Source organism: Schistocerca piceifrons, chromosome X (assembly GCF_021461385.2).
Source record: "Schistocerca piceifrons isolate TAMUIC-IGC-003096 chromosome X, iqSchPice1.1, whole genome shotgun sequence".
Classification (NCBI taxonomy): domain Eukaryota; kingdom Metazoa; phylum Arthropoda; class Insecta; order Orthoptera; family Acrididae; genus Schistocerca; species Schistocerca piceifrons.
The window spans coordinates 921,483,842-921,508,524 of record NC_060149.1 but is presented as its reverse complement, the minus strand read 5'-3'; the positions used below and the strand labels follow the sequence as shown (position 1 = coordinate 921,508,524).

Genomic DNA, 24,683 nt, shown 5'->3' with positions numbered 1-24,683 from the left:
AAAGAATGTAAACAGTGAAGCTGCTACATTGCCCATAGCTAGAGAAAAAGACTTTGAAGTTACTGGTATAGTGACAGAGGATTTCAGAGTATTTTGTGTGTACATGTCACCATGTGATAATATTAGCATCTTTCTGGAAAAAATTGCTAGCTTATTGAGAATGAATATGAAGATAAATCTTATTATATGTGGAGACTTCAACATTGACATGGGAAAAAGACACAAAAATAAGACAGGATTTTGAAGAATTGTTAATACAGCATAACATGAAAGTAACAATAACTGCACCAACAAGAGTGACTTCACAAAGTGAGACAGTTATTGACAACATAATTACTGATATGTGTAACTATGAGTCACATGTAGTTCATACAGAAATATCTGATCATCATGGACAACTAATCAGATTTTGCAGAAGTAATGACACAGTATCAGAACCAAAACAAACAACCGAAGAAATTAGGATCATCAGTGAACAAAACATCAACATCTTTAGAACAATGTTAAGTAAGGAAACCTGGAGTGAAGCCCTACAGGCCCAGAGTATAAATGAAAAATATGATGCATTTATTTCAACAATTAAGTACCATTTTAATGTAGCATTTCCCAAAGTAAAGAAACAAGAAAGGCAGCAAGATCAAACACAGTGGATTACCAGTGAAATACTAGAACAGCGAAGGAAGTTTCAGGATGTGAGACGGATGGGCGAAGCTGAAAACTATAAAATGTTAAAAAAGAAGTATAGAAAAAAAAAGAGAAGCCAAAGCAAGAGCAAGAGCAATTGACACCACCATAGCGAACTCAAAAAACAAGGCAAAGGCAGCTTGAAATGCAATCAATGCTGAAAGAAAGGAAAAAGATGGGTCAAACGAAGTAGAAGGTATTAGGTCAATTAAAATCGACAATACAGTGGTCACAGATGGTATGGAAATAGCAAAAATACTGAATAATAACTATATCAGTGTAGTAGAAAACTTAAAATTGGAAAGAAATAGTCAAAAACAGAAGGGTATTAAGGTACCAAGAAGATCATGCAGTACTATGTTTATAAGACCGGTCATGGAAGATGAATTGCAGAAAACTATACAGAAACTGAAGTCCAAGAAATCAGCTGTCACAACATGGTTTCAGAAAGAGTAAATCTACAGAATCAGCAATTGTCAGTCTAACACAATACATTTTACAGTCCTCGATGAGAAAAAGGTTGTCTCTGCAATGTTTCTGGATCTTTCAAAGGCATTTGACACCATTGACCATGAAGTGCTGATACAAAAATTAAGCAACTATGGCATTCGAGGGCAACCTGGTGAATGGATAAAATCATACTTGTGCAACCGCAAGCAGTATGTATCATTAGGAAACTCATACCAATCAAAAACCAAACCCATCAAATATGGAGTGCCACAGGGTTTGGTAATGGGGCCATTGTTATTTAATGTGTTTGTTAATGATATAGGTGTTGAGGAGGAAGAAAAGAAAATATTGTGTGCTGATGACATGACAATACTAAATAGTGACCAAAATATGGAACAGTGTGAGAGAAGAGCATACATATCTGCAAATGTCACAGCTCAATGGCTGTTGGAAAATGAACTGGTTATAAATCTAAAAAAGACTATGTATGCAGTGTTTGAAAACAAGGGAAAGGACATGGATTTAGAGGTTGATGGAACAAGGTTGAAAGAAGTAGAATCTGCTAGATTTTTAGGTATTCTTGTGGATAATGAACTGAAATGGAAGAAACATATTAATAATGTCTGTAAGAAACTGAGCTCTGTCATATTCTTAATGATGCAGCTGTCACAGTATTCAGACAAGAACATTCTGTGTACAGTGTATCATGGACTTTTCGAACCATACTTACAGTATGGAGTGACTGTGTGGGGAAACTCAAACAAACAAGAGACAAAACGAGTGTTCACATTACAAAAAAAAAAAAAAAGCAATTAGGACCATTTTAAGAAGAAAGACCTCTGAAACATGCAGAAACTGTTTCAAGAATTTAGGTATCTTAACTTTTTCGTCATTGTATACATACAAAACAACAATGTACATCACAAAAGGTAGTGAGGACTGGATTACAAATGCTAGTGTACACATCCACAATACAAGAAGGAAGAATGAAGTACAGAGCATACCGCACCGACTGGCAATGTTAGAAAAAGGACCCCAGTACTCTGGTATCAGACTACTAAGAAGATAGTGTACTTCACAATGACTTTCCAAAGAAACTTAAAGACTATCTCATTGAAAGAGAGTTTAACAGTGTTGCAGAATACTTATGCAGTAATGACTTATGTACAATGATGTACATAATTACAATGCCAGACGAAGAAATGACATTGATTATACTACATTAAAATTGTCTACAGCACAAATAGGGGTGCACAATGCTTCAATTTTTGATCTCTTACCCACTGATAAAAAAGTCTGTTAGATAGCGATTTAAAATTTGAAAATAAACTGAAACAGTTTCTACTTTACAATACCTTCTAATCTGTAGATGAATTTGTATTGCTGAAATGTGTAAAAGGTGATTGGTAGGGATTACTAACTCACAATTCTATGTCTTCTTCCTTTGTTTTTTATTTTTATATTTATAAACATAAAAAAGAACTTGTAAAGGATTAGCATGTAGGCATATTTACACAACAATTAGTGACATGAAAATAAAATGACTCATTCCACATAATTACAATTTATCATGCAAATAATGCATGGAACATGAAACTAAGTAATTAACTAACTAACTAGCTGCAAAATGGAAGCCACACTATGTGTTGATCCTGCTGGCTTGTTGATTGGCATCACATCTTGGTTTTCTTGACAGTAATGACTTAATATCTTGGACCAAATAATCATTACTTCTGAGTACCATTGGCATATGATTCATCTCAGACCTGAGATACTCCTTATCCAAAGTAGTCCTGGTTCTGTGTATTATGGTTTTCAGCACAGCTCTCTTCTGAACTGAATAGTGAAATCTACACCCACAAAGATACATGTTTGTATGTGTGGCTGAGTCATCCATTTATTTTCCATCTGACCAACACATCGAAGAAAGGCAATGTTCTGTCCTTCCACATCTCCACCATAAATATTATGTTTAAGTGCATACTGTCCATACTGTCAATGAACTGCTGCAGTGCCTCAACACTATACGGCCAGATTAAAAAAGTATTGTCAACATAACTGAAGAATCAGGATGCACAGGGGGAGGGGGGGGGGAGCACTATTAAAAGCTCATTCTTCAAAATTCTCCATGAAATGGTTGCACAGGGGGAGGGGGGGGGGGCACTATTAAATGCTCATTCTTCAACATTCTTCAAAATTCTCCATGAACAGATTAGATATGTCTGGTGACAGTGGTGAATCAATGACTGTCCCATCAGACATTTTATAATAATTTCCACCATACAGTAATATGTGGTCACCAGGGTGTATCAAAATAATGTTAAGATCTCAGGAAAGGAATGAGCAGCCAATAGTCTTAATGTTACTTCTTCTGGTACTTTCATAAACAGGAAGACCAAGTTGAAGCAGACCCTATCATCACATGTTTGATCACTAAAAACGTTTGGTAATTTTTAATATGATGTTTACAGTGGCTGACTATATGTGCTATTAATTGAGGTATATATTTTGCCATCCTGCATTTAGGAGAGCCAATTCTTCTAAGTGGTATGCCATCTTTGTATATTTAAGCAGACCATATAAACTGAATGGCCTAGGTGCTCTTGGCTTCAGTGTCTTCACAAGTTTCTCAGAGGGGCCAGAGTTCTTTAATATGTCCCCTGTCATCCTGCTCAGTGCTGATGTATCTCATTTCAGAATCTAAGCGCACTCCTTCAGTAATGGACACACTTTAATATGATAATCACTTGCACTGAGGATACCCCCATTGTCAGCTGCTAAGACAATTAATTCTTCATATTTTTCCAACAATTTCAGTCCCTGTCTCTCCACCTAGCTAGTACTGGAGTTAGGGGTCTTGGTTGTCACTAAATGCCAGTACAGTTTTTGACATTTTGTACCACAATATGCTGTTGCAGAACCTCCCAGTACATAGCACTAGAGGTATTGCATTAAAATGGTCCTGCTTGTACCTAACAAACAGAAACCAGAAAATAGGAATAGAACATGGGCTAGCAAAACCATTGGAACATATTTCTCAGATGCAGAGACTCTAAAAAAGAGGATTTCCCAAATGTTATGTTCAGTTACCAATCCTTTCTTTTCAATATATAAATGAGTTGGAGATGAAAAATGAGTCACAAACAGATGCCTTGTTTGCAGATGATACAAGCATCCTTTCTACAGCAAACACCACAAATCACTACAAGAAGCTGTACAGAGTTACTGAACAACTAGCTTGAGGGAGATTTTGATACATTAGACTTCAGAATAACTGATAATGGCACTGAATAGAATACAGCTACAGCCTGAGTTTGCCCACCAACAAAACAATTTTTCACTCTGTATGAGTTATATACACTCCTGGAAATGGAAAAAAGAACACATTGACACCGGTGTGTCAGACCCACCATACTTGCTCCGGACACTGCCAGAGGGCTGTACAAGCAATGATCACACGCACGGCACAGCGGACACACCAGGAACCGCGGTGTTGGCCGTCGAATGGCGCTAGCTGCGCAGCATTTGTGCACCGCCGCCGTCAGTGTCAGCCAGTTTGCCGTGGCATACGGAGCTCCATCGCAGTCTTTAACACTGGTAGCATGCCGCGACAGTGTGGACGTGAACCGTATGTGCAGTTGACGGATTTTGAGCGAGGGCGTATAGTGGGCATGCGGGAGGCCAGGTGGACGTACCGCCGAATTGCTCAACACGTGGGGCGTGAGGTCTCCACAGTACATCGATGTTGTCGCCAGTGGTCGGCGGAAGGTGCACGTGCCCGTCGACCTGGGACCGGACCGCAGCGACGCACGGATGCACGCCAAGACCGTAGGATCCTACGCAGTGCCGTAGGGGACCGCACCGCCACTTCCCAGCAAATTAGGGACACTGTTGCTCCTGGGGTATCGGCGAGGACCATTCGCAACCGTCTCCATGAAGCTGGGCTACGGTCCCGCACACCGTTAGGCCGTCTTCCGCTCACGCCCCAACATCGTGCAGCCCGCCTCCAGTGGTGTCGCGACAGGCGTGAATGGAGGGACGAATGGAGACGTGTCGTCTTCAGCGATGAGAGTCGCTTCTGCCTTGGTGCCAATGATGGTCGTATGCATGTTTGGCGCCGTGCAGGTGAGCGCCACAATCAGGACTGCATACGACCAAGGCACACAGGGCCAACACCCGGCATCATGGTGTGGGGAGCGATCTCCTACACTGGCCGTACACCACTGGTGATCGTCGAGGGGACATTGAATAGTGCACCGTACATCCAAACCGTCATCGAACCCATCGTTCTACCATTCCTAGACCGGCAAGGGAACTTGCTGTTCCAACAGGACAATGCACGTCCGCATGTATCCCGTGCCACCCAACGTGCTCTAGAAGGTGTAAGTCAACTACCCTGGCCAGCAAGATCTCCGGATCTGTCCCCCATTGAGCATGTTTGGGACTGGATGAAGCGTCGTCTCACGCGGTCTGCACGTCCAGCACGAACGCTGGTCCAACTGAGGCGCCAGGTGGAAATGGCATGGCAAGCCGTTCCACAGGACTACATCCAGCATCTCTACGATCGTCTCCATGGGAGAATAGCAGCCTGCATTGCTGCGAAAGGTCGATATACACTGTACTAGTGCCGATATTGTGCATGCTCTGTTGCCTGTGTCTATGTGCCTGTGGTTCTGTCAGTGTGATCATGTGATGTATCTGACCCCAGGAATGTGTCAATAAAGTTTCCCCTTCCTGGGACAATGAATTCACGGTGTTCTTATTTCAATTTCCAGGAGTGTACATTGCCTCATTCTGCATCACTCTTCAGTACAGAATTATTTCCTGGGTGTAACATACCTTCCCATTCAGTTATTTTCTTTACTCACAAAAGAGCTGTGAGAGCAATGCAATGTGCCTGAAACAACATATTGTTTTCCAAATGTCTTCAGTCCTCCCAGTCCCCTGTATGTATTACCTTGAAACTTACAAATATTTGAGACAGAGTTTAAAAAATATAAATAAAAATTTCAGCATCCATGAACATAATACAGTGTAGAATGAAAAGTTCCACAACCAGTCAGTAAGTATATTAGATCTTACTGCCTCTGCCACAAATAATGTTATGCAAATTTATGACGCTTCCACACAAGACAAAAAGTATTTTATCATTCTCACTGTTCAATAAACCTCTAAGGGCATTCTTATTATATTGCAACTTCTGTTCAGTTTCAGAATTTCCAGAAGAGATTAAAAACAAGAAGGTGCAGATAAAGTCAAAATTCATTTATTGTTATTTATTGTACTCTATTTGGTATTTTTATCAGTATATAAGAGTATAAAAGGGGCAAGGGGGAGGGAATGTACAGGTTCATGTACACATTCATTCCAACTTATTATAAACAAATGATATGTTCCACAATCTGAAAATATTTTTGTACGAATGAAGAATTTGTTGGTGTGTTCAAATATTTTGTTAGCCACCTTTACAGCAAGGGGACTGGTACCATTTTTATTCCCATACTTGTATCATCTGCAAAAAGGTCAGTGCATGTGGAAGGTAAGTTATATATATTAAAAAGAACAGAGAACTGGAAACAGAACTGTGTTGTCCACCAAGTTTCATTGCTTTAAATTTTGAGTGGCCATGGTTATGTGAACAACATGGAACTGACAAGGGAACCTCCCCATCGCACCCCCCTCAGATTTAGTTATAAGTTGGCACAGTGGATAGGCCTTGAAAAACTGAACACAGATCAATTGAGAAAACAGGAAGAAGTTGTGTGGAACTGTGGAAAAATAAGCAAAATATACAAACTGAGTTGTTCATGGGCAGATAAGCAACATCAAGGACAATCGGAACGCAGGAGCGCCGTGGGATCGTGGTAACGTGAGCAGCTGCGGAACGAAAGTTCCTTAGTTCAAATCTTCCATCGAGTGAAAAGTTTAATTTTTTATTTTCAGTTTATGTGACAAACTATATGTTTTCATCACTTTTTTGGGAGTGATTATCACATCCACAAGGATACCTAAATCGGGCAAGGTAGAAGAATCTTTTTACCCATTCGCCAAGTGTACAAGTTAGGTGGGTCGACAACACATTCCTGTCATGTGACGCACATGCCATCACCAGTGTCATGTAGAATATATCAGATGTGTTTTCCTGTGGAGGAATCGGTTGACCTATGACCTTGCGATCAAATATTTTCGGTTCCCATTGGAGAGGCACGTCCTTTCGTCTACTAATCGCACGGTTTTGCGATGCGGTTGCAAAACACAGACACTAAACTTATTATAGTGAACAGAGACGTCAATGAACGAACAGACAGATAATAACTATGCAAAAATAAAGAAAGTAAAATTTTCACTCCAGGGAAGACTCGAACCAAGGACCTCTCGGTCTGCAGCTGCTCACGCTACCACGGGACCACGGCATTCCTGAGTTCGTATAGTCCATGATGTTGCCTATGTGGCCCATGGACTACTCAGTTTGTATATTTTGCTTATTTTTTCACAGTTACACACAACTTCTTCCTGTTTTCTCAATTGATCTGTGTTCAGTTTATCAAGGCCTATCCACTGTGCCAACTTATAACTAAATCTGAGGGGGGTGCAATGGGGAGGTTCCCTTGTGAGAAACTCTGTTTTCTGTCATGATGATAACATAAAAACCATGAACCTGACATGTGTGCTGTCCTAGCATGGGGATATTATGGTTCACATGGTCTAAAGCTTTAGCCAAACCACAGAATACTCCTAATGGGAATAATTTATTACTAATGATTGTACTACATCATCTGATAAGGTAAACATAGCCTATTTTGCTGTTACTAGTAGCCTAATATTTATGTGGAAACATTTGTATTTTTCAGAGAAAATATTTACCTTCATCTGCAACTACAGATAATTGTTTATGTTACAGTGTTTGTCATCCAGCTTAACAATGGACATAGGTACTTGCAATGGAGCTATAAAGAATTGTCAATTCTTGAATATAATTAATCATATGATTGGAATTGCATAAATTCCTCATAAAAATAGCAAACAATATTGCTAAAATCATAGTGTGCTTAATTAATATTTTTATATGGAGCAATAACCAAAGATGTTCAAACTTACCAGCTCGTTGGATTGATCCTAAATTGAATTTCAGTGGCTTTATTGACAAGCCAAACCAGTGGTGTACAGGTAAGTGCAACTGATATGTAAAAGATCTTCGAGTTGTGTGCCACAAACTATTGATTGGATTAAATGTTGTCAGGCTGGCTCCTACTGTAGCTGAGTACCTATATGAAAATGAAATGATTCCACAGTACTGTTGATTTAAACACAAGATGATATGTGAATAAAAGAACAACTTTTCTATGAAAATATGTAATTAAAATGGTGTTAATTAATGAATAAAATGGAAAAGTGGGAAAATGTAGTTCTCATAACTGAATATTTTGTAGCATGAATTTTCTTTTAGTTGTAATTTCCTTTGAACTGAACTGAAACTTCCAGAGATTAATTTTTTTATTTTACACATCTAGTTCCACAGCACCAAGCTAAGAAGAAGATCTCCACAGTCATGGAATGAATCAGTACATGAAATTCACACAGGTAAAATGAAATGTAGCCATATACTATGCAGGTGACAAGCTGTGAGTATATATTACCATAATCAACAAAATAACACAGAATATAGCTTAATTATCTTGAGGAACTCCCTGACAGAATAGGAGGAGTGATCCATAAGGAAATTCTTCAATTTAGACTTGCATAGTTGAATGTGTTTAGATTAAAGCTAAGATTTTTTAAATTCTTGTGGTAGCTTGCTGGAAATGGATGAAGCAGAATACTACATGCCTTTCTGCACAAGAGTCAAGGAAGTGCTATGCAAATGTAGGTTGGTATTAACTGAGTAAAAGTTGCTAATTCTTGGGAATAAGTTCATATTGTTAATGACAAATGACATTAAAGAAAATACACTACTGTCCATTAAAATTGCTACACCAAGAAGAAATGCAGATGATAAACGGGTATTCATTGGACAAATATACTAGAATTGACATGTGATCACATTTTCACGCAATTTGGGTGCACGGATCCTGAGAAATCAGTACCCAGAACAACCACCTCTGACCGTAATAACGGCCTTGATATGCCTGGGCATTGAGTCAAACAGAGCTTGGACGGCATGTACAGGTACAGCTGCCCTTGCAGCTTAAACACGATACCACAGTTCATCAAGAGTAGTGACTGGTGTATTGTGATGAGCCAGTTGCTCGGCCACCATTGACCGGATGTTTTCAGTTTGTGAGAGATCCGGAGAATGTGCTGGCCAGGGCAGCAGTCGAACATTTTCTGTATCCAGAAAGGCCTGTACAGGACCTGCAACATGCGGTCATGCATTATTCTGCTGAAATGTAGGGTTTCGCAGGGATCAAATGAAGGGTGGAGCCATGGGTTGTAACACATCTGAAATGTAATATCCACTGTTCAAAGTGCATCAATGCGAACAAGAGGTAACCGAGACGTGTAACCAATGGCACCCCAAACCATCACGCCGGGTGATACGCCAGTATGGCGAAGACGAATACACGCTTCCAATGTGCGTTCACCACAATGTCACCAAACACAGATGTGACCATCATGATGCTGTAAACAGAACCTGGATTCATCCGAAAAAATGACGTTTTGCCATTCGTGCACCCAGGTTCGTTGTTGAGTACACCATCGCAGGCGCTCCTGTCTGTGATGCAGCGTCAAGGGTAACCGCAGCAATGGTCTCTGAGCTTATAGTCCATGCTGCTGCAAATGTCATTGAACTGTTTGTGCAGATGGTTGTTGTCTTGCAAACATCCCCATCTGTTGACTCAGGGATCGAGACGTGGCTGCACGATCCGTTACAGCCATGCGGATCAGATGCCTGTCATCTCGACTGCTAGTGATACAAGGCCGTTGGGATCCAGCACGGTGTTCCGTATTACCCTCCTGAACCCAGAAATTCCATATTCTACTAACAGTCATTGGATCTCGACCAACGCGAGCAGCAATGTCGCGATATGATAAACCACAATCGCGATAGGCTACAATCCGACATTTATCAAAGTCGGAAACGTGATGGTACGCATTTCTCCTCCTTACACAAGGCATCACAACAACGTTTCACCAGGCAACGCCGGTCAACTGCTGTTCGTGTATGAGAAATCGGTTGGAAACTTTCCTCATGTCAGCACGTTGTAGGTGTCGCCACCGGCGTCAACCTTGTGTGAAGCTAATCATTTACATATCACAGCATCTTCTTCTTGTCAGTTAAATTTTGCGTCTGTAACACGTCATATTTGTGGTGTAGCAATTTTAATCACCAGTAGTTTATATATTGAGAGGCCAGTGTCATAAGTCCCAGAATCCTGAACAAGGGCCAGCAAGAGGTTCATGAAATTACACCAAATATTGCTTGAACTGCCCATTTCTGAATCAAAAATACTCTTTGTGAATGGAGATAGTTACCCCAGAACATAATTCCATCTGTCATAAGTAAATGGAAAAGAAAAACGTAGACTAATATTCATTTTGGATGCTCACTTACTTGGGATATTGCTCTAATGGTAAATACAGCAGTATTCAGTTTTTGAACAAAATTCTCAACGTGGATTTTCCATTCAGTATGCTGTCTGAAGACCTAGAGACTCGAATTGTTTAGAGTCACTTATCATATGCCCACTCAGTGTAATCAAAATGTCAGTTTTAGTTTAATTGTGTGTTCGTGACTGTAAAAACTGAGTCTCACTATGATTTAGCATTAATTATTTTCTACAAGCCATGAACTGCTGTGTTTGATACAATGCCTATTTTGTGCTCAACATCCTTCACTATCAAGCTACTGCCACCAGCAAACAGAAGTACTTTAGAATCATGTGTCACATTTATCGGGTTCTCCTCTGTTTGTTTCCTGCATCAGCAATTACATACATACTCTGTAAACCATTCTGAAGCACATGGCAGAGGGAATTTTGGATTGTACCACATGTTAAGATTTCCTCCCCTTTTTATTTCATTTAGAGCACAGGACAAAAGACTGCTTAAATACTCCTGTGCACTATGTAATTAGTTTTATCTTGTCTTTGTGGTACTTACAGTAGTGATATGTAGGGGGTTCAAATATATTTCTACATTCTTCACTTAATTCTGTTTCTCAAAATATTGTAAGTAGGCTTTTGCATGATGTCTGGTATTTGGCTTCAAGCATCTGGCAATTCAGGTTTTTTAACATTTCCATTATGCTCTCTCATCATTTCAATAAACCTATGGGCATGTGTGCTGCCCTTCTCTGTATACCCTCAGTATTTCCTATTAGTCATATTTATTTATTTACTTATTTATTTATTTATTATCATCCAAATGATCACATTTGTAATATAAGATTTGTCAGGATACATTTCAACAATATATTATATATAAAAACAAAGATGAGGTGACTTACCGAACGAAAGCGCTGGCAGGTCGATAGACACACAAACAAACACAAACATACACACAAAATTCAAGCTTTCGCAACAAACTGTTGCCTCATCAGGAAAGAGGGAAGGAGGGGGGAAGACGAAAGGAAGTGGGTTTTAAGGGAGAGGGTAAGGAGTCATTCCAATCCCGGGAGCGGAAAGACTTACCTTAGGGGGAAAAAAGGACAGGTATACACTCGCACATCCACACATACAGACACAAGCAGACATATTTAAAGACAAAGAGTTTGGGCAGAGATCCATGTCTGCTTGTGTCTGTATGTGTGGATGGATATGTGCGTGTGTGCGAGTGTATACCTGTCCTTTTTTCCCCCTAAGGTAAGTCTTTCTGCTCCCGGGATTGGAATGACTCCTTACCCTCTCCCTTAAAACCCACTTCCTTTCGTCTTCCCCCCTCCTTCCCTCTTTCCTGATGAGGCAACAGTTTGTTGCGAAAGCTTGAATTTTGTGTGTATGTTTGTGTTTGTTTGTGTGTCTATCGACCTGCCAGCGCTTTCGTTCGGTAAGTCACCTCATCTTTGTTTTTATATATAATTTTTCCCACGTGGAATGTCTCCTTCTATTATATTTCAACAATATATATTATATATATAATATCTTTACAAATTTTTTTTCTATGCTGAATTCATATGAATCTATCTTATGTGCAATACAATATACAACTAATAACATAATTTCTTATGTGCTTGACAGACCTATTCCCTGATGTTGTGATTTCATTTGTCACATTTATGATATCATATATTCTTATACAGTTGATCAGAGCTATTCACTTATACTGTAGTGACATTTGTTAATCATGTGGTTCTTAATCTTCTTATGTGCTTGACAGACATATTCATTGATGTAATTTCATTTGTCACATTATGCCTTGATTACATACATGTTTCTGACTTTGGGTCCTTGTTACAGCTTGTAAGTGGAGATCTTTACATTGCTGTGTATCGTAATTATGGTAGTCTGTATTGGTTTTCATTTTGTCCTGATTTCTTTTGATCACCAACAGTCATTTTAGAATGGAACTGTTAAACTTTCAATGCTTTAAAAAGGGGCCTACACTGTGTTTGAGGTGGGCTCTGGGTCATTATCTGAATACTGTGTTTTAGTAATTTGAAAATCTCATTTAGATGACAATTTGTTTTTCCCCAGAATACTATCCCATAGGATGTAATGGACTGAAAATAGCCAAAATATACTAATCTGGTACAGTCATTACTACAAACTCTTGAAATTATTCTAAGTACAAAACATGCTGATGAATTTAGTTTTAGTGCTAAGCCCATCACATGGTCCTTCCAGTTTATCTTCTCATCAATGTGCATAACCAGGAATTTTGCACACTGTACTCTTTCAAGTTGTTTGCCCTCCATGGTGGGATTTATGTCATCATGTTCACTTATTTTTCCATATTGCACATAATTAGTTTTTTTGCATTCAGTATTAGCTTGTTTGCTCTAAACCATTTTTGTATATCATGTAGGACATGGTTCACAGTACTGTGCAATGACTGCTTCATATCACTAACTATGAAACTAGTATCATCAGCAAATAACATGATTGTAGCTTTTCTTTCTGACACCTGAATATCATTAATGTAAATGAGGAACAGCAAGGGGCCTAATACACTTCCTTGGGGTACTCCTGCTGTGACCTCCCTTGGATCTGATCTTAGTTTAATTATTCAGTTAATATTTAGTGCTGTAATTTCAACCACCTGCATCCTCTTTTCCAGATACGACTCAAACCACTTTCTTACTGGTCCTCTGATACCTATAGCATCAAGCTTTTCCAAAAGTATGCTGTGGTCAACAGTGTCAAAGGCTTTTGACGTATCTAGATTTATCCCGACTGCACTTTTTCCCTCTTCCAACTTACTGATTATTTCTTTTGTGTATTCCAGTACAGCTGTTTAGGTACTACTCCCAGCTTGAAATACACGCTGATTACTGTTTATCAGATTGTGGATATTAAGATAATGTGTGACTCTATATTTTATTATTATCTCTAAAACCTTAGAGAATGTTGGGAGAAGTGAGACATTCTGTAGTTTTTCATTTTAAGCTTATCATCATTTTTCAACACGGGAACGACTTCAGAAATTCTCAATTTCTGTGGAAACATGCCCTCAGCCATTGACAAGTTTGCTATGTTTGCCAATGGTTTCGCTTTTTGATTAGCTGTTTTCTTTAGTAGCATTATTGCCACCTCATCTACTCTAGCTGACATCTTGGACTTCAGATTTTTAATCACTTTTAAAAATTTGTTTTCGTTTGTTGGGACTGCCATCATACTGCTGGCTGCCATGGGTGCTGCTCTCTTAATCTGCTCCCCAAAATTCCTGCTTAATGTCTGGGGTATATTTAAAAAGTAATTATTTATATAATTAGGCATGATATATTTATCTACCATTTTATTCTCCTCATCTTTTAGAATAATTTCCTTATCTTGTGATAGGTACCCCAGTTTCTTTTCTCACAATTTCCAATGCTAATTTAGTTTTATTTCTGGACTGTTTTATTTCGATGTCATTACTTAGTAACTTTGCATTTGCAATTACTCTGCGGTATATTTTCCTATACCTTTTTACATATTCTATAAAATCAGTATCTGCACACTCCCTCAACTCTGAATTGAGTTTTTTCATGTTTTCACATGATTCCTTAATGCCTAGAGTCATCCAAGAACTTGACTTTATGTGTCCAGTAGACTTGATTCTGGTCAGTTTCTTTGGAAAACACATCTTAAAGTTCATAAAATAATTTGATGCAAATATACTATATGCCTCATCTGTACTTGTTTGTTTCATAACATCTAACCAATTTTCATTTTCTAAGATACTTATGAACTGATGACAGCTGTCCACAGAGAAGTTTCTTTTGTAAATATTATTTACACTTTTATCTTCCTTTGACCTTAAAGGGATTTCAGTGGTGAGAGCATTGTGGTCAGACAATCCTAAATCTATGTTTGTTACCTCTATGTCAGTTGTTGACATATTTGAGAAAATGTTATCTATGAGGCTATTGGAGGTGTTTGTTGTTCTAGTTGAATTGTTTATGTGTGGTGACATGATAAAACTCTTTAATATGTCCAAAAATTTCCTTTTTTGTTGACTTTCAACTAGAAGATTAAAATTGAAATCACCACATATTTGATATGGTTCCCATACACTTTACCAGTATTGTAATATGGTGGCACAAGTGATTTGTAAACAAATTCTTTTGTAGACTGATTGCATTTTCCCAACATCCTGGCAATGAAACAGACTACCACTTACTTTACCTACAATTTGATGCAAGGAATGCTTTGTTTCCAGTATCTCATTACAGAGTAATTAGTTCAATTTATTATCTCAACCACCTATGCCACAGTATAGTACTGAGAATACCTGCACATTAGCAAAAGTGCATTAATTCAGAAAAAAGTTGCCTTTTTTCAAGAAACAGATTCAATTTACTTCAATTCAATTCAATTTTTAGTAATGAACACTGATTGTCAGTTGACATGGAATTAATGCACAAATATACTGGCAAAGAGAATTTCATCTGCATGTTATGTTCTTATGCTCCTATCTTTAGTGTGTAAGTGCCAATACCTATGTGGTGAGAATTCTTAAACATCAGATGAGGGCCATAGAAATGGCAACTGGACTCAGCGTAATGAAGTGTTTAAAATTTGGGTATCCTTACTGAACCAAAAATTTCACCTATCAATCTGTTCTACACATTAATAAAAATATTTGTATGTCAGAAATATTGCTGTACAGGATCATGAAAGAAGAGCTAGTTTTGACTTACATTTACCAAGGAAAGAGAAATGAAAAACATTAACAGCATTTCATATAAAGCATCAAAATTGTATAATAATTTTTCCAGTGTGAGGTGAAATAAAAACTAAAATAGATTTATTTAACATTGCAATTAAAATGTACCTTTTAAATAATACAATTAATAACTACTTATAAAAATAAGAGAAAGGATTAGTAAAAAAAGTGACAATTAACACACTTTTGTCACAGCATAATAGATGTTAACACTGAAACACTTTTTTTACAGTGCAATAATATACACAAGGTTGCCTGAGTATAATACTAATGTCTGAGTTCTATATTTTACACATCATGAGAGAATGATGACTCATTTCCTAGACAGGCAAAGGGAAGATGTGGAGGTGTAACAAAAGCACAGCAGTCATTGTCATGATCAAATCATCTGCAAGTGAGTGTGATGTGTGCAGGGAAAAGTGCTGAGAGACTAAATGAGCAGTATACAATTTTTTTTTTTCAATTTATTAAGGTAACTTCTTACATACACACACAAACAAAAGGGAATTATACATTAGGTATAACTGAATGAGGCAGTCCATTTGCTAAGACACTGGTCTCATATTCAAGAAGGTGGAGACTCATGTTCTTTCCTATATTCTGATTTAGGTTTGCATGGTTTTGCTAAATCACTTCTGGCAAATGCACTATTTACTACTCAGTCCTGCCTCAGGTTTTGTCTTGCACAACGATATCTGTACAAATGTATAAAGAGTGAATAAATTATAGCTGCATCTGTGTAAGCAGATTTGGCCAACATGTGTCTTGTATAAGGAAGTGTTGTATGCCAATGGAAAGGCAGTGAGATGAAGAAAGATTGCTGCAATGACAGCAACCAAATTGCAGCACATTTGTATCTGCATATAGGTGGCTGTGGGAAGGCAAGTTCATCCATCTTATTATGGAGGATACTGACTTTGCAGGGTATGCAGGAGTGTTGCAGAGGACTCTTTAAATATAACTGATGACACTCCAGCCTACAGTAGTTAGCTCATTATAAAAGATCTGTACATAAATCTAACAACAGTTTTTATTATCTTATACCAATAACAATTCACCTGTATCATCTTTAGGAAATGCAAGCACATCATCTCTGGACTTCCTACACTGAGAGTAGTTGGTAAATGAGTTTCTAGAGCAATGTGCAAGAAACCACCATGTTCTTGTTTACACCTCTCTGTATTACTAGCTCTAAAGAAGTGCTTTGGGGTTAGAACCACCTGTATCCCCTAGGGGTGAGAATGAAAACGGGTTGACATTGAGGCATAGCTCAGAAACACCTGGAGCATTTCAGCCAACTGTGTTAAGTGCACATATCATTATTTGTATAGAAATATTGTGAGAGTAAGATCCCATACTAGAACTATGGGTGGTAGTCTGGATGAGAATGGCTGACATAAAAATGTTCCAAAATAACATGTTGGTATTTATTTACTGTATTTAGTTGACTTGGAATACTTTTAAAAGTATGCAGTGTAATTTGTGTGGTGTCACCACCAGACACCACACATGCTAGGTGGTAGCCTTGAAATTGGCCGCAGTCCGTTAGTATACGTCGGACCCGCGTGTCGCCACTATCAGTGATTGCAGACCGAGCGCCGCCACACGGCAGGTCTAGAGAGACTTCCTAGCAGTCACCCCAGTTGTACAACCGACTTTGCTAGCGATGGTTCACTGACAAAATACGCTCTCATTTGCCGAGACGATAGTTAGCATAGCTTTCAGCTTCATCATTTGCTACGACCTAGCAAGGCACCATTACCAGTTACTATTGATATTGTAAATAATGTACTGTCAAGAGCGATGTTCACCATTAACAGATTAAAGTTAAGTATTCCACCAGCTACATTCATTTTTCTAAATTCTAATTTCCTTGTCCTGTTCCACACCTCAAGCCAGCCTGTGTGAGCTAAAACACGTGCCTTTCGGCTTCCTCTATTAATACGGTGTTGGCTCTCCTGGCAACCCACAACATTTGGCGACAAGGCCAATCCGCGTTCTTATCGATATTGCCCTGATTTACTTGTGTAATGGCTTCGCCACAATCTCCAGATGTACTGTCCAAATTTTATCGCTTACAGAATCAGCAGACGCAGGCCTTACTGGATGCCCTTGGACAGCTCGTCCAGGGTCAACGTGCGATGTAAAACGATGCGGCAGCAGCCGCTCCACCGCTCACGCAGCCACAACACGCTGTTGCACCAACTTTTCGTCCATTTGATGCTGCACTGGAAAGCTGGATGGAGTGGTCACGCCAATTTGATTCCATCTCGCCACCTACAGAATTCAAGGTAACGACGGCGGCCTTTTTTGTTGTCCTCCGTAGGGGTGGCCATGTACCGTGTGATAGTCAAATTATTTCCCCGACACGACGTAGCAACTCTGTCCTACGATGAAATTTTGTCTGCATTAGATGCATATTTCAAAGAATCAGTCAATGTAGTTGCAATAAGGTATACCTTCTTTCGTACAAAACATACGGCAGGTCAGACTAATAGGGAGTGGGTTGCAACTTTGCAAGGCCTTACTAGGAATTGTGCTTTTGAGTGTCAATGTGGACTCCCTTATTCAGATACTATGGTACGTGATGCAATTGCACAGAACGTTTCTGATGTTCGTATAAGGGAACAGATTTTGAAACTAGTCAATCCCTCCCTTCAACAAGTGATGGACATATTGGATCAGCAGGACACACTTGATTTTGCTCAGGAATCATTTGAAACTTCGCCACCCGTGTGTCAGGTTAACCGGCCCGCCGAGCAAGCTGCACAGAACAGTAAACAGTCCTCGCGCCCGGCCGCGCCACTGCAGCCAGGCTCTCAGCCACGTGTGCCACGCAGGCAAGCAAATGCAGTGCTAAAATCATGCCCGCGGTGTGCTACTAGACATTCGCGTGAGAATTGCCCATCACGCCAGGCTATTTGCTTTTTCTGTAGTAAAAACGGACATGTTCAGAGTGTTTGCCAGAAAAAGCTCAGATCGGAAACTCACAACCATTCCAGGTCCTTTGCTTCGCGCCGGAATCGGAATCGAACCAAGGATATTCAGGCTCGTGAAACTTCGCCCATGGAAATTTATGTAGTTCGTTCCACTCCGCCCAGTGCCACTCTCTCTAACAGTGACTGTGTTTGTCCGACAAATAGTGTGCGTCGACATCGCCAGCAATCTTGTCAAGTCACAAGTGATTATGTGCCAGTGTCAGCTCATGTTGCATGAGACAGTCGCTCTTGTCATCAGCAGGACAATAAACTTTTTGTAGACTTGGACATTAATGGCAAAGTGATACCGTTCCAGCTCGATACCAGAGCTGCAGTTTCACTGATCAATCAAGACACTTACAAACTGCTGGGCACACCTCCGTTGCATGCCGCAAATGTTAAGTTAACTAGCTATTCTGGTCAAGAAATCCCTGTATTAGGACAGTACAGCTTTCTTGCAACATACAAAAGACGAACAAAACTTGTGTCATTTTACGTCCTTCGTTCTTCTTCTGCAGTGAACTTGTTTGGTTTCGATTTATTTCAGTTGTTTAACTTGTCTATAGTAAATCAGGTCCTATCAGTGATCCAGACTGTGCCTTCAGACAGTGTTTCTCGTCTATGTGAAGATTTTGCAGACATTTTTGCACCGGGCCTTGGTTGCGCTAAGAACTATAAAGCACATTTGGAACTGAAAATAAACGCGCAACCGAAATTTTTCAGAGCGCGCAATGTTCCCCATACATTGCGTGATGAGGTCACAAAAACATTACATGATTTGTATTCACAAGGTGTAATTGAACGTGTGCAGGCTTCTCTCTGTGCATCACCCTTAGTAATTTTGCCGAAACCTTCCGGAAAATTGAGACTTTGTGTGGACTTCAAGGCAACAGGGAATCCACAACTAGTGATTGCAACTTTTCCTTTACCCCGCCCAGAAGATCTTTTTGACAAACTGTGCCCGGGTAAATATTTTTCGAAGTTGGACCTAGCAGATGCATACTTGCAAATACCGGTGGACAAAGAATCCCAGCGTGTTTTGGTGGATAACACGCATCTTGGTTTGTATCGATTCAAATGACTGCCATTCGGGTGTGCATCCGCCCCTGCATTGTTTCAGCAATATCTACAAACTGTTTGTGTGTCGGTCCCTACTGCAGCAAACTATCTGGACGATATTGTGATCTCCGGAAAGACGGAAGAAGAACATTTAGCCAATCTCAGAACATTATTTCATGTCTTGCGACAAAATGGTCTTCGCTTGCGGAAGGACAAATGTGTGTTTTTTGCTCGTAACTTACCCTAGCTGGGACATGTCCTCAATGCCCAAGGCATACATCCCAGTCCCAAGCACCTCCGTGCCATACAAGACTTGCCTTCACCACAGAATTTGAAGCAGCTACAGAGTGTGCTGGGAAAAATTAATTATCATAAATATGTGCCGCATGCCTCTTCCATTTCAGTTCAGCTTCATCGCTTACACCGTAAAGGTGTTCCGTTCGTCTGGATGACGGGATGCGAACGCGCCTTTCGCCAGTTGAAATCGGCGTTGGTTTCCAATACTTGCCTTATGCCATTTGATCCCCAGAAGCCCCTTTTGTTGATGGTGGATGCATCGGATTTTGGGATCGGTGCTGTGCTTGCGCACAAAGATGGATCGCACGATCGCCCTATTGCCTTTGCGTCCAAATTGCTCTCGTCTGTGCAAAGAAATTATTCCAGATCGAGAAAGAAGCATTGGCTCTCGTATTTGGTGTTACAAAGTTTCATGATTTCTTGTATGGTCGTCACTTTACCATCATCACAGACCACAAACCTTTGACATTGCTTTTTCATCCGAACAAGCCTGTACCTCCATGTACAGTGCAGAAATTCATTCGCTGGTCTATTTTCTTCTCACAGTACCGCTACGATATCTTGTATCGGTCCACTGCTAAGCACGGAAACGCCAATGCGTTGTCCCGTTTGCCTGTTGCTGAGGATAGAGCATTCGATTCCTCCGAACTTGCTTGCATGTTCATTGATGCAGAAACTGATGACGTGGTCGAATCGTTTCCGATTGATTTTCGTTGTGTAGCTACAGCCACAGCTGCTGACCCTGTCCTTGCTACCATTCCGCGTTTTGTTGATACGCAATGGCCCTTGTCAAAGTCACGGATCGGGGATCCGTTGGTTCGCCGATTTTTTGCTCACAAGGAGAGACTTTTTGTTCTACGTGGTGTTTTGCTGTTGCGTTCTGATAATGATCAGTCCAGGGTCGTGGTACCACGTTCGTTACAGTCTTCTGTATTACAGCTTCTCCACCAAGGACATTGGGGTATAGTGAGAACGAAACAACTTGCTTGTCAGCACTGTACTTGGTTCGAAATCGATGCCGCGATTACGAATATGTGCTCTTCTTGCATGGTGTGTGCCGAACAACAATCAGCACCACTGCGGAAATTCTTTGCATGGCCCAAAGCCACTTCCCCTTGGCAATGCTTACACATCGATTTTGCTGGTCCATTCTGGAATGCTCTATGGTTGGTTGTGGTAGATTCCTTCAGTAATTTTCCTTTTGTTGTCCGGATGTCTTCCACGACGTCATCTGCCACCATCCAAGCGTTATCTGCTATCTTTTGCATTGAAGGTCTTCCACAGACTATTGTTTCCGACAATGGCCCTCAATTCATGTCCGCAGAATTTCAGTCATTCTTCAAGGCCAATGGTATTCAACATCTGACGTCCACGCCGTTTTTGCCACAGTCAGACGGTGCCGCTGAACGATTGGTCAGGACTTTCAAGTCACAGATGCTGAAGTTAAAAGAGCCACATTCTCAGGAGGACGCGTTATTGCTCTTTTTGTCCTCGTATCGCTCTCAGCCCCGAGATGGTCGCTCGCCGGCTGAGTTGCTCCACGGTCGTCATCATCGAACCTTGATGTCTTCGCTACATCCGCCGCATCAGGTTCCTGTGCAGCGGCAGACACCTGCTTTTGCTCCAGGCGACGTTGTCTACTATCGCCACTATCGCGGTTCACGGCATTGGCTCGAAGGGTGCATTCTTCACTGTCTCGGACGCGCTATGTATCTGGTTTTGGGGGCCTCTGGTGAGGTGCACCGGCATCTCAACCAGCTGTGCCTCTGTTGTCGCATGGGATCTGCTGCTCACCGTCTGCTTTCAGCGACGGTGCCATCGAGTCAGCGCCCTGGGGACCAATCTACTGGCTCGCCTCAGCCCCAGGTGTTACCGACGCTGTCTTCCATTTTGCCCCATGGTGACGCGCCGCTGCCGCCTGTTCTCCCACCGGCGATGCCCACAGTGGATACGTCGCTGCAACCGCTGGGTGCCTCCCTGGGTCACGCGCTGCCGATCGCTTCCCGTGACTGGATATCCTCCGACATGGAACTCTTGCCCGCTCCGGACCATATGTCGTCTTCGCCCATCGGGTGCCCGGACCCGGTGGAGGTCATCCCTTCGGCCCCTCCTGTCTCTCTGCGGGCGCATACACCGCATATTGGCGTGCACCCTGGAGCAGGTTTTCAGGCGTTTCCTAGCTCCCCGCAGTCCGAATGGCAGGGTGTGGGTGGCACAGCCTCGCCTGTTGTTAGGCTCACCACCTCGTCACATACGTCAACATGGGGTCCTCCCCATGGTGGGCGGAAGCCTTATGCCACAACCATACGCTGATTTGAGGGGGAGGAATGTGGTGTCACCGCCAGACACCACACCTGCTAGGTGGTAGCCTTTAAATTGGTTGCGGTCCGTTAGTATATGTCGGACCCGCGTGTCGCCACTATCAGTGATTGCAGACCAAGTGCCGCCACACGGCAGGTCTAGAGAGACTTCCTAGCACTCACCCCATTTGTACAACCGACTTTGCTAGTGATGGTTCACTGACAAAATATGCTCTCATTAGCCGAGACGATAGTTAGCATAGCTTTCAGCTTCGTCATTTGCTACGACCTAGCAAGGCGCCATTACCAGTTACTATCGATATTGTAAATAATGTACCTTCAAGAGCGACGTTCACCATTAATGGATTAAAGTTAAGTATTCCACCAGCTATGTCCATTTTTCTAAATTCTAATTTCCTTGTCCTGTTCCAGACCTCACACCAGCCTGCGTGAGCTAAAACACGTGCCTTTCGGCTTCCTCTATTAATACGGTGTTGGCTCTCCTGCCAACCCACAACAATTTGTCTCTTATTTGTAGAGGCTGAAGAGACTTCTCAATTGTGAAATGCAGATTCTCATTCCCCCAAGTGCACCAATTTTGCTTGTTGATGAACCATCCAAACGAAAGTGTGTTTCATTGCTAAACCAAACCGTATATATGCATATTAGTTCCCATCATGCCCCATGGCCAACGGTGCAGCTTGAACATCCGAATGCAAACTGCTCAGAATTTATGACTATTTTATTTCATATAGTTCAATAATTGTCACCCTGTAGTTCACTATTTCTCATTGACTGATTCAGTATTAATAAATTTAGTTCATGTTACAGAAACTATGAGAGAAAAATGTTCTCCATATTGATCTCTTCTAAAACAGAAGAGGAGACTAAAAAGCTAATAGAAAATGGATCTCAAATTAGGAATGCTGCTAGAATGCTTGGATGTAATGAATCCACATTATATGAAAGACTTAAGACAGGCTATGGAGTGACACCATTGGGATGTTTCAAAACTGTTTTTTCTGAGGCAAAGGAAACTGAAATAGGAGAGCATGTATGAATCTGGAGTCTATGTTCTATGGCCTTACAGTTAAACACTTTCAGCATTTAGCATATCAGATTTCCAGAAGTAATAGCGTGAACCACCTATTTAATAAAGAAACTCAAGTGGCACGGGAAGACTGGGCTTGCTCATTCATTGCTTGTCATAATTCAAGTTTAAGGTAACAAGAGAAAATCACTATTTGGAGGGAAACGGTTTTCAATAAAGCACAAACAGATTTTTTTCAGAAAACTGGAAACTTTGCAATCTAAATACAATTTTCTGCTCCATCGACTCTCTAATGAAGATCAAACAGGGATACAGACTTTACCGGGAAAACTGCAAGAAAATACTGAACAATAATAATACAATGTGTTTCCTTGAGTTAAAATGTTTTGTATTTAAATTAGTGGCATATTATTGCCATATTTGGATATTTAATATGGTCACAATAATGGTAAAGATTGTGATGATGGTGGTGATTTTGATATAGTAATACATTATACAAGTTAATAATAGTAGTACTGGACAAATACAGCAATTCTCCTTTAGTCTGTTAAAATCATAATAATTTATTTTTGTGTGGAGTTTTGGGCCATAACAACAGGTGTTTACTTCAGGCCTGGAGTGAAGATCTGTTTTCTTCATTTGTATCATTTTGTTAAATATAGCTTTAATAATTATATAAGCAGTCTTCAATTTATGGTATCATGTAAAGTATGATCCGCATCTCGTGGTCGTGCGGTAGCGTTCTCGCTTCCCACGCGCGGGTTCCCGGGTTCGATTCCCGGCGGGGTCAGGGATTTTCTCTGCCTCGTGATGGCTGGGTGTTGTGTGCTGTCCTTAGGTTAGTTAGGTTTAAGTAGTTCTAAGTTCTAGGGGACTGATGACCATAGATGTTAAGTCCCATAGTGCTCAGAGCCATTACATTACATTAAAGTATGATCCTAGGTGTATTGTGTACAGTTTTCATTGTTATGTAACCAGAAAAGCAAAAAGGAAAAGCAGAGTGTTGAGTGCACACCTTTGCCCCTCCCCCTGCTACCCTATATGTTGCTATGTATTGTGCTGTAGAGTAACATTATTGTTGGTTTACTCTCTGTTTTGTAAATTTTCAGTATCTCTTTATGTGCAATGATAATATCCTTCCATATCAGAGGTCAAGCCTAGATACTAAGAGGAAAGAGAATACTTAAATATGTTGTCAACAGTGAGTACCATGAACCAATGGAAAAGTTCTATTTGAAAACATTAGCATACTCTCATCAATACATGCATTTGCATTGGTACACAGGTATTCTCTTTGCAATACAATCACAAGGGTAATTGTGATAACAAGTGGAACCAACCACCCTGTAACTAGCCACTGGGGACCAAGAGAAGTCAATATCTAAAGGCTCAGGAAACAGTCCTGATAAATTTTTCGATGTTTATACACTCCTGGAAATTGAAATAAGAACACCGTGAATTCATTGTCCCAGGAAGGGGAAACTTTATTAACACATTCCTGGGGTCAGATACATCACATGATCACACTGACAGAACCACAGGCACATAGACACAGGC

General features: G+C 40.6%; 1 protein-coding gene across 2 annotated transcripts in view; it reads right to left on the bottom strand.

Moving 5' to 3' along the window:
• The window catches only part of LOC124721097, a 654,343-nt gene that overhangs the window by 229,541 nt on the left and 400,119 nt on the right, over window positions 1-24,683 (bottom strand). For both annotated transcript variants that reach the window (XM_047245917.1, XM_047245918.1), the window contains exon 14: window positions 8,233-8,399. In XM_047245917.1, coding sequence (XP_047101873.1) covers window positions 8,233-8,399 — 167 coding nt within the window. The remainder of the gene's footprint in view (window positions 1-8,232; window positions 8,400-24,683) is intronic.